The following is a 12,440-nucleotide window of genomic DNA, read 5'->3' on the forward strand; positions in this document are numbered from 1 at the left end:
TGGCAAAAGGAGACAGATTCGTCAGAATCATCTTTTGGTTAAAGCGAAACTCCACGAAATGAAACGTCACACGGGACACGTTTTTCATTGTGTTGTACAGGTGACATGTTGAAAAACCAGCATGTGGGTATGAGAGTCCACAGATGGAGGTACAATCACATGGAAAGCTGAAACTGTTTAATCAAACAATCGCAGAAAAACACACCATCTCAAAATAAAATTTTTGACACCTACAGTGTGACATGCGGCTGGACATTTTCCAATCAAACAGAAGTAGACCGAAATTAAAGAATAACCCCTGCGTACGAGGGCAAAGATGGAGCGTAATTATTTTTATAAGATGATCTCCTGTAGATACAAGATGATGGAGTTCTTTTGTGTATCTGATTAATAAAGAATATATATCCCTGATCTATTCATTCCTCTTCAAACCTATTGCATCATCTCATCATGTTGTCTACGAAGACAAATTTGTGAGAGATGGTAATGTGAGGCCACAAGAAGTTGATAGCACTGATGGGAGATGAAACTGGGATGAATGAGAAATGAAGAGACCATTGGAGAGGAAAAGAGATCGGTCTTAATCCACAGGTCACAAAATTGTCATTTTTAAAGGGTGTGTGCTAAATGTTATCACTTGTACTGTCGGCTTATGGTTGCATCCACTTAAAAATCATCTAATGGTGTTACACATGATGCCTGGAAAGACTCATCTGGATGAATGGGACAGAGATTTTGGATGGCATCCAGTCGTCACTTCCTGCACTTTTCAGCTGTTTAGCTTTGATATTATTTGCATTGCATTGAACTCAAGCTACAAACCTGAACAGGTGGTTAAATAAACATGTACATTTCACCCCAAAATGAACAAAATATGTAATTACATATACATATATAAAGTTTTCATGACAATTAAACGCACAGGCAAACATATTTGCATTTAAGGGCAGCTATTATGCAAAATCCACTTTTACAAGGTGTTTGGACAACCACCCTATATGAAAAAATCCACCCACTCCATGTTTTTTTTAACATACTCTTTTAAAAAGTACACCTTTGCACCTAAAGACGGAACATTAGTACACTCACCTAAAGGATTATTAGGAACACCTGTTCAATTTCTCACTAATGCAATAATCTAATCAACCAATCACATGGCAGTGGCTTCAATGCATTAAGGTGTGTGGTCCTGGTCAAGACAATCTCCTGAACTCCAAATTTAATGGGAAAGAAAGGTGATTTAAGTAATTTTGAGTGTGGCATGGTTGTTGGTGCCAGACGGGTCTGAGTAATTCACAATCTGCTCAGTTACTGGGATTTTCACGCACAACCATTTCTAGGATTTACAAAGAATGGTGTTAAAAGGGAAAAACATCCAGTATGCGGCAGCCCTGTGGGCGAAAATGCCTTGATGCATAAAAGCTGATAGAAGAGCAACTTTGACTGAAATAACCACTCGCATCAACCGAGGTATGCAGCAAATTATTTGTGAAGCCACAACACGCACAACCTTGAGGTGGATGGGCTACAACAGCAGAAGATCCCACCGGGTACCACTCATCTCCACTACAAATAGGAAAAAGAGGTTATAATTTGCACGGGCTCACCAAAATTGGACAGTTGAAGACTGGAAAAATTTTGCCTGGTCTGAAAGTCTTGATTTCTGTTGAGACATTCAGATGGTAGAGTCAGAATTTGGCGTAAACAGAACGAGAACATGGATCCATCATGCCTTGTTACTACTGTGCAGGCTGCTGGTGGTGTAATGGTGTGGGGGATGTTTTCTTGGCACACTTTAGGCCCCTTAGTGCCAATTGGGCATCATTTAAATGCCACGGCCTACCTGAGCATTGTTTCTCACCGTGTCCATCCCTTTATGGCCACGATGTACCCATCCTCTGATCGCTTCTTCCAGCAGGATAATGCACCATGTCACAAAGCTCGAATAATTTCAAATTGGTTTCTTGAACATGACAATAAGTTCACTGTACTAAGATGGCCCCCACAGTCACCAGATCTCAACCCAATAGAGCATCTTTGGGATGTGGTGGTACGGGAGCTTCGTTTGTGGGATGTTCACAAATCGCCATCAACTGCAAGACATTTCAAGAACATTTCTAAAGAATGCTTTCAGAACCTTGTTGATTTAATGCCACCTAGAATTAAGGCATTTTTGAAGGCGAAAGGGGGTTAAACGGAGTATTAGTTTGGTGTTCCTAATAATCCTTTAGGTAAGTCTACATCAGTGGTACAGTCTTGTTCAAAATAATAGCAGTACAATGTGACTAACCAGAATAATCAAGGTTTTTAGTATATTTTTATTGCTACGTGGCAAACAAGTTACCAGTAGGTTCAGTAGATTCTCAAAAAACAAATGAGACCCAGCATTCATGATATGCACGCTCTTAAGGCTGTGCAATTGGGCAATTAGTTAAATTAGTTGAAAGGGGTGTGTTCAAAAAAATAGCAGTGTGGCATTCAATCACTGAGGTCATCAATTTTGTGAAGAAACAGGTGTGAATCAGGTGGCCCCTATTTAAGGATGAAGCCAACACTTGTTGAACATGCATTTGAAAGCTGAGGAAAATGGGTCGTTCAAGACATTGTTCAGAAGAACAGCGTACTTTGATTAAAAAGTTGATTGGAGAGGGGAAAACCTATAAAGAGGTGCAAAAAATGATAGGCTGTTCAGCTAAAATGAAGATGCAAAACCAGAGAGACGTGGAAGAAAACGGAAGACAACCATCAAAATGGATAGAAGAATAACCAGAATGGCAAAGGCTCAGCCAATGATCACCTCCAGGATGATCAAAGACAGTCTGGAGTTACCTGTAAGTACTGTGACAGTTAGAAGACGTCTGTGTGAAGCTAATCTATTTTCAAGAATCCCCCGCAAAGTCCCTCTGTTAAAAAAAAGGCATGTGCAGAAGAGGTTACAATTTGCCAAAGAACACATCAACTGGCCTAAAGAGAAATGGAGGAACATTTTGTGGACTGATGAGAGTAAAATTGTTCTTTTTGGGTCCAAGGGCCACAGGCAGTTTGTGAGACGACCCCCAAACTCTGAATTCAAGCCACAGTACACAGTGAAGCATGGAGGTGCAAGCATCATGATATGGGCATGTTTCTCCTACTATGGTGTTGGGCCTATTTATCGCATACCAGGGATCATGGATCAGTTTGCATATCTTAAAATACTTGAAGAGGTCATGTTGCCCTATGCTGAAGAGGACATGCCCTTGAAATGGTTGTTTCAACAAGACAATGACCCAAAACACACTAGTAAACGGGCAAAGTCTTGGTTCCAAACCAACAAAATTAATGTTATGGAGTGGCCAGCCCAATCTCCAGACCTTAATCCAATTGAGAACTTGTGGGGTGATATCAAAAATGCTGTTTCTGAAGCAAAACCAAGAAATGTGAATGAATTGTTAAAGAATCATGGAGTGAAATAACAGCTGAGAGGTGCCACAAGTTGGTTGACTCCATGCCACACAGATGTCAAGCAGTTTTAAAAAACTGTGGTCATACAACTAAATATTAGTTTAGTGATTCACAGGATTGCTAAATCCCAGAAAAAAAAAAAATGTTTGTACAAAATAGTTTTGAGTTTGTACAGTCAAAGGTAGACACTGCTATTTTTTTGAACACACCCCTTTCAACTAATTGCCCAATTGCACAGCCTTAAGAGCGTGCATATCATGAATACTGGGTCTTGTTTGTTTTCTGAGAATCTACTGAACCTACTGGTTACTTGTTTGCCACGTAGCAATAAAAAATATACTAAAAACCTTGATTATTCTGGTTAGTCACATTGTACTGCTTATTATGTACAAGACTGTACATACTGGTATCAAAGAGTGACTATTAATTAGCACTGAAAAAGTACATATTGGTGCAAATGCATACATAGCTGTACTTTTATTAGGACCTTTTAAAGGGTACTGCAGCATTTTTAGACTGTGTACATAAAAATTAAACAAATAATACATTTTTGCTTTACAGTAAAAATAATATTTTTTTTATTTCAAATGTAAGAAATTTTGGAGGAAGGTGGGAGTTACAATTAAAAGTTATAATTTTAAATTGAAAAAAAAAGAAGATTTTGGGGTGAAATAAGGAACCTGATTATGACATATTTCATTAAATATAATGAACTTTGCAGTTTGACAATACGTCTTTAATGCACAAATATAAAGAATATTTTTCTAAATTATAAAACAAAATTAATGGATAAACTTTTTCAGCGTCAACTATTTAAGGATAAAACTGATTTCATTTAAACTTATACCTCACATCAAAAACAAGCAGCAAAGATATGAGAGAACTTTTATGTTTGGATCAAACAATATAACGATTACAGGCAAATCAGCAGTGTTATCCATTCTGTATACAGTGGTCACAAGACATAAACAAACGAACAAAAAAAAAACACGAAGAAAAAAATCCCACACACTCGCACGCATACGTCATCTTCACCTTACAGAAATTTTACAAGAGTAAAACCAGAAGCCCAGAGAGCAAAGCAACAGACCCGTCGCCACTGAAACCTGTGGAAAGCGAAGCATTGTGGGATTTGCAGTTTTAATGTATTGTACATTTTTTTGCATTTTTAATATAGGCACAAAATCAGGCTTCAAAATCACAGTGACGCTTCGAAATAAGTGTCAGCTACGTGTGTTCAGACTTTTAACATAAAACGTGCGGACATGTACACGCCCTCATTTTAACAAAAAAGAATAAAAAAAAAAAATCACTCATACTTGCTCACGACCGTAAAATTGAAAAGAAATTGTCAAGTTTCCAATGAGGAAAAACAGCAGTTACAACACATACAGAATCTGCAGAACACCTCATTAATGTTAATACATACGCACTGTGTATAATAATAATAATAATAATTATAATAAAATAATAGTAATTTTCCAGTTGGATTGCAGTTGGAAAGAGTGATAATTTCATTTAATTGGCTCAGAACAGAGACAACTAGTTGTAGCCAACAAACTTAAGATACCTTTTGCCCCAAATTACCATAGTATATAGTAGCAAATAAAGCACATACATGCATACGCACATTCACACACGCAGACATCACACACACACACACACACACTGCAGTAAGGCCCTTCTGTCTGTTAACATCTGATTCAGGGACAGCTCGGCGGGTCTAATGCCCGACCCTTTGACAGCATTTAAAAACTGATGCACTGGCGTTGCAAATTCAGAGGGGGGAAGAAAGAGATGTTTCATTCATCCATTTTTTAATAACCATCACTCACAGCCAACACAGTATATTGTCCTCATGTACTCGTTTAACAAATTCAAGAAACAATTTGAGTATATATGCATATCTAGATAATAGATAAATATATCTATACCACTCTTTTATTTTCATTTTTCGTATAGGATTTATCAGAACCGGACGTGGCGTGTTGGTAACATTGCTGAATACTTTAACACAATGAAGTGCCTGTGGGGAAACTCAACATTTATGACAGACTCACCTGATGCTAAAACTGCTTTTTGGACTGAGAGGTAAAGCCGAGATTGACTGCTAAAGTGTGACTTGAAATTCAGACTCGGGACAGTCAAACCCTTTCATGCACACGTACGCACATACAGGCAGGCGAATAATTCACACGCACATAAATCGCTCTCACACACGAACCCACACATAAGTGCGCACGCGCGCCAAGATCTCGTCCCGGGCCCTACAATGGTGTGTTGCTAGGAAACGTCCCGCCCCCCTCAGTTTTTGTGTTCTCTCCCCGGACCCTCCTGAGTGCTTGTGCACCGCTGCTGAGGTGGGCGTGTCTTACAGGTGTTAAGTCTTGCTATTGGTGCTTTTTTCTGAAATAGTCCCATCTCCCCCCGCGGCAACACGTCAGGTTTGCCGAGAGGGACGTGCTCAGTCCCCGATGATGCTCTTCACAAAGCTAGCCACGTCGGTGTCTTTGGAGTCATGGAGGGTGAAAAATGGATGTTGCTGGATGTGGGAAAAGAGTTTGAGTGACAACATTAAGTAAAAATCATCAGACGCGCTGCTTATAGAAAAAGCAAATTAATGTATGTGTCTAATCCAGGGGTAGGCAATGTCGGTCCTGCAGTGTTTAGCTCCAGCTCTAATCTAGCACACCTGAACAACTAATCCAAATCTAAAGAATCACCTGATAACTACAGGTAGGCGAGATTTTATCAGGGTTGGAGCTAAAATCTGCAGGACATCTGCACTCCAGGACCGATGTTGACTACCCCTGGTCTAAACAAACATAATAGTGAAAATTTTATATGTCATTTCTATCCCTCCATCTATCACTTTATGCATCTCTCCATCGCTATAGCAATCTCTCCATCCATCCGTCTATCCCTTCATCCATCTATCCCCCATCTTTCTATCCCTCAATCAAGCTATCCCTCCATCAATCTATCCCTCCATCCATTAATCCCTCCATTTATCCATCCCTCTATCTATCCACCCTCCATCTATCCCTCCATCCATATATCCCTTCATCATCTATCCCTCCATCTAATCATCCATCTATCCCTCCATCCATATATCCCTTCATCCATCTATCCCTCAATCTTTCAATCCCTTCATCCAGCTATCCCTCAATCTATCTATATGTCTATCTATTCATCTATCTGTCTATCCCTCCATCCATCTATCCCTTCATCTATTCATCCATCTATCCACCTTCCATCCCTCCCTTCATCTATCCATCCATCCCTCCATCCATCCCTCCATCTATTCATCCATCTATCCCTCCATCATTCATATATCCCTTCAACCATCCATCCCTCCATCTATACATCCATCTATCCCTTCATCCAGCTATCCCTCAATCCATCTATCTGTCTATTCATTCATCTATCTGTCTATCCCTCCATCCATCTATCCCTTCATCTATTCATCCATCTATCCATCCATCCCTTCATCTATTCATCCATCTATCCATCCCTTCATCTATCCATCCCTTCATCTATCCATCCCTCCATCTATCCATCCCTCCATCTATCCACCATCCATCCCTCTCTTCATCTATCCATCCCTCTCTTCATCTATCCATCCATCCCTCCATCTATCCATCCCTCCATCTATCCCTCCATCCATCTATTCCTCCATCCATCTATTCCTCCATCCATCTATCCCTCCAACCATCCATCCCTTCAACCATCCATCCCTTCAACCATCTATCCACCATCCATCCCTCTCTTAATCTATCCATCCATCCCTCCATCTATCCATCCCTCCATCTATCCCTCCCTCCATCTATCCCTCCATCCATCTATTCCTCCATCCATCTATCCCTCCAACCATCCATCCCTCCAACCATCCATCCCTCCAACCATCCATCCCTCCAACCATCCATCCCTCCATTTAATCATCCATCCCTCCATCTATACATCCATCTATCCCTCAATCTTTCTATCCCTCCATCCATCTATCCCTTCATCCAGCTATCCCTCAATCCATCTATCTGTCTATCCCTCCATCCATCTATCCCTTCATCTATTCATCCATTTATCCCTCAATCTATTCATCCATCTATCCCTCCATTTATCCATTCCTCTATCTATCCACCATCCATCCCTCCCTTCATCTATCTATCCATCCCTCCATCTATCCCTCCATCCATATATCCCTCCATCCATATATCCCTTCATGCATCTATCCCTCCATCTTTCTATCCCTCCATCAATCTATCCATCCCTCTCTTCATCTATCCATCCCTCTCTTCATCTATCCATCCATCCCTCCATCTATCCATCCCTCCATCTATCCCTCCATCCATCTATTCCTCCATCCATCTATCCCTCCAACCATCCATCCCTCCAACCATCCATCCCTCCAACCATCCATCCCTCCAACCATCCATCCCTCCATTTAATCATCCATCCCTCCATCTATACATCCATCTATCCCTCCATCCATCTATCCCTCCATCCATCTATCCCTTCATCCAGCTATCCCTCAATCCATCTATCTGTCTATCCCTCCATCCAGCTATCCCTCCATCCATCTATCCCTTCATCTATTCATCCATTTATCCCTCAATCTATTCATCCATCTATCCCTCCATTTATCCATTCCTCTATCTATCCACCATCCATCCCTCCCTTCATCTATCTATCCATCCCTCCATCTATCCCTCCATCCATATATCCCTCCATCCATATATCCCTTCATGCATCTATCCCTCCATCTTTCTATCCCTCCATCAATCTATCCCTCCATCCATTCATCCATCCCTCCATCAATCTTTCTATCCCTCCATCCATCTATCCCTTCATCCAGCTATCCCTCAATCCATCTATATGTCTATCTATTCATCTAGCTGTCTATCCATTCATCTATCTGTCTATCCCTCCATCCAGCTATCCTTCCATCAATCTATCCCTCCATCGATCTATCCCTTCATCTATTCATCCATCTATTCCTCCATCAATCTATCCCTCCATCTATTCATCCATCAATCCATCCATTTATCCATTCCTCCATCTATCCACCATCCATCCATCCCTCCCTTCATCGATCCATCCATCCCTCCATATATCTCTCCATCCAAATATCCCTTCATCCATCTATCCCTCCATCCATCCATCCCTCCATACATCCCTCCATACATCCATCTATCCCTCTATCCATATCTTTCTCTATCTCTCTACCCATCCATCTGTCTATCCATCTTTGTTCACTAATACATAGATAATGTATGTAGATAATGACCTCACAGTATTAAAGCTACGGCCATTATCTGCTTTGGTGTTTTAGTTAAAGTTTTAATAACATCAATATTTATTTTTCTAATCTTTGAGAAGACTGAAGTCCTGAAAGTCAGTATTAGTCAGGATTTCATTTCATTAAGGTTTAAGAGAGCCTGCAGTTTCCTGCTATACCTCAAGTGTAAAGGGGCTCACACTAAATATTTGACAATTTTAATTTAATTCATTTTTCTTTAATAATGCACACAAATTTAATGTATTTTCTGGTTGTATTCAAATGTGACTGAGAAAAAATTATAGAAACCATTGCAAAAATAACCAAATGGTGGCATAAGACTTTTGCACAGTATAGTACATGACATCTCCAGGTTATAATTACTAAATAACAGTAACTGTATAAAAAAAAGTTCTAAAAATGTATAGAAACTGCACTGAAAGAAAAAGATATCTAGAAAGACAAAGAAGCATATCTAGAAAAATGTATATGCACTATAGAAATGTTCATGATTATGACCTTTCCAACCCTAAAAAAAGTTTTAAAAAAGCATTAGAGAGCTGCTCTGAGCTTCTGTGTCTATTGCTTTAAGTGCAGTTGAATGGCCATTGAAAGTGCAAGGCTGACATCTAAAGGCAAACCTGGGAACTGTTACCCACAAAACCACTTACCATTAATTCTGTGTAATTTGGCCGCTCTTTGGAATTCTTCTTTAAGCTGAAACACAAGCAGACAGAAACAGACACGTGCGTTAGTAATGTGTCAGACGCAGACATCTGCAGCAAAAGCGCCCGGTAACCTCAACGCAGCGCCCACATGATGTGAAAGAAAGGATGCAATCTGGGTTTCAACATCCTGTTCGATTTCCTACTACTCAATGCAGAGTCAAGGTACGAGTCTTTTCACTTTCATGAAACTATGTGGTGTCAGTGGTGTTATTCTAAAGAAATGCTATTCTACGGATTTACCATCATCCCACACGTGTCACTAAAAACACATCCTGAGCTGAATTACTTGTATGACTCTGTAAAAACTGCTTTAGGTGGTTGAAGCAAACAAAATGAAAATTAATGCTAATTTTGTCTGACCTAAAGCAGGTAAAAATGTGTATTATTACGCACAGCTATATTTTGAAATACACAAACATTTAAGAATCTTAAAAATGTTAACCAAAGCATTCAAGTTATACATTTTATCAGTATTTTATCAAACCGATGAACTTTGCACTGCTAATGCATTGCTCAACATAATTAACAAATTATATAACTACAAATACCTGCGATGGGGCCTATAACGCTCGCAGGGTAGGTACAAATCTCAATTACTGCAAAATAAAAAAGAACCCTATTGTGCATTTGTGTGCGTGTATGAAGTCTTTCCCACCAATGTGATGTGAAGTCCACAAACTCAGATGAGAATCGGTCCGCGGGCAGCTGAGGGGACGGCTCCTCCACCACCTGCTTGAGCTGCTGAAATGGTGTTCCCCATGAGTCATAGGGGAACCGCAGAATGGCCAGTTCAATCTGAAAACATCAAGAAACACCTCACAATAGATTCATCACAGATTAGAGCGTTACGCAGATAACAAAAACCTGATTTTATGAATGTTGCGTGACAGTTACATGTATTTTCAATTCAAATGTATTTGTACTGCATCAACTTTGACAATAAATCTTGATTCATAGCAGCTTTACAAGAAATCATGTCTTATAACCCCCAATAAATTAGATAAAGGACTGTAATAAGAAAAACACACAAATTTAAAATATATTTTAAAATTTTCTGGGGACCCCCTAAAACCTCCTGGAGGCCCCTTGGGGGTTGCCAGACCACAGTTTGAAAACCCCTGCCTTAGTGCATCTCATACATGAATTATTTTGATGTTTTATAACCTGTATTTGCAATTAACAAAATCTTATTGAAATTAGTTAACACTTTACAATGTAGTTACATTCATTATCATTAGTTAATGCATTAGCTAACATGAACAAACAATTAGCAGTATTTCAAAGTTATAAATACAGAATGTTTATTGGTCATTGATGTTAGTTCATCGTGCATTAACTAACGTTCCCAAATACAACCTTTGAATTTATATATGTATTAGAAAATTTTGAATCTAACATGAAACAAGAGTAATAAAGTTTGACCCTGGATCACATTTTTTCTTAAATTGATATCAATGCATTATCTGAAAGCTAAATAAGAAAGTAAGAGTCATTATGGATGGAGTAATTAAGAAGTTGTCCAAATAAAGTCCTTAGAAACACACACATATACATATACATATACGGTTTCATCGGACGCACGTGATACACGTCTGGATCCGAACTTTACTTCCGGTTTCATTTTTTTAATGGTCTGACTAGTTGCTAAACTGATCTCTTGAACAAATGCCTCGTCGAAAAGAACAAATGTTTTGGTTTCCTATTTAATCTATGTGTTGTTTTTTTGCTTGTTATATAAATAAACTACGTTTAAAGTACTTTGTTGTTATTTATTTTTAGCGGAGTTTACCGGAAGTTACGTGCGGACCGCGACAGCCGCTTGTTTATGTTGTTACTGCTGAAACCGTCTATATGCGTAATATATGAGTTTGCGCTGTGTAATTATTATGTATATATAAAAAAAATAATAAATAAATAATAATTAATATATTTATTATGTATTTATCAATGTATACATAATAATTACACAGTGTAAAACTCATATATATATTATATAAGCGTAATATATAAGTTTTTGCAGTGTGTAATTATTATGTATATATAAATACACACACATTCATGTATGTATTTAAGAAACATTTACATGTGTGTATATTTATTTATTTATATTTTTATATATTCTATATTATATCTAAATAAAAAAAATTATATATATACGTGTGTGTGTGTAAATATAAATAATATTTACACACAGCACAAACTCAAAATTATGCAACAAATTACTTTTATTTTGTATGAGATTAATCTAAAATCTAGATTAATCTTTACCCAGCAAATATATATATATATATATATATATATATATATATATATATATATATATATATATATATATATATATATATATATATATATATATATATATATATATATATAGTTTCATCGAACGCACGTGCAGTTCCGGTTTCAGTTTTTTTTATGGTCTGACTACTTGCTAAACTGAACTTTTGATCAAATACCTCGTTGAAAATAACAAATGTTTTGGTTTCCTTAGGTAATGTACGTGTTTTTATTTTGCTTGTTTTATAAATAAACTACGTTTAAAGTACTTTGTTGTTATTTATTCTTAGCAGAGTTTACCGGAAGTTACGTGTTGACCACAAAAGCCGCTTGTTTATGTTGTTACTGCTGAAACCGTCTATATATATTTTTTTTTTAATGTCATAAAAAGATGTTTTTGTAAATGTTATATATATATGTACTGTATATATAATGACGGCTATTGCTACAAATATACCCGTGCGATGTCAGTCTGGTTTTGTGTTAAAGTGTCAATTCTGTTCAAGTTGTTCATGGTTAGTTTATGATAACACATAGAACCTTTTGCTGGGAACACACCAAAATGTAATAGGGCTGATTTTGGGCTGATTTCTCCCCTTACGACAATCTTAGTCGAAACCGCCCCGATCGCAAATCGTAAATGTTAGACATGATCAGAAATCCTGATGTGTGGGGGGAACCCCGAGGACAAACGCTTGCACGCTATTGAGAAT

General features: G+C 38.1%; 1 protein-coding gene across 2 annotated transcripts in view; it reads right to left on the reverse strand.

The window, feature by feature from the left end:
* Window positions 1-4,317: 4,317 nt before the first annotated feature.
* The window catches only part of map2k6 (mitogen-activated protein kinase kinase 6), a 39,009-nt gene continuing 30,886 nt past the window's right edge, over window positions 4,318-12,440 (reverse strand). For both annotated transcript variants that reach the window (XM_065262914.2, XM_065262913.2), the window contains exons 10-12: window positions 10,103-10,242; window positions 9,391-9,436; window positions 4,318-5,986 (exon numbers count right to left, since the gene is read on the reverse strand). In XM_065262914.2, coding sequence (XP_065118986.1) covers window positions 5,909-5,986; window positions 9,391-9,436; window positions 10,103-10,242 — 264 coding nt within the window. In that variant the 3' untranslated portion in view covers window positions 4,318-5,908. The remainder of the gene's footprint in view (window positions 5,987-9,390; window positions 9,437-10,102; window positions 10,243-12,440) is intronic.

Source organism: Paramisgurnus dabryanus, chromosome 1 (genome assembly GCF_030506205.2).
Source record: "Paramisgurnus dabryanus chromosome 1, PD_genome_1.1, whole genome shotgun sequence".
NCBI lineage: Eukaryota > Metazoa > Chordata > Actinopteri > Cypriniformes > Cobitidae > Paramisgurnus > Paramisgurnus dabryanus.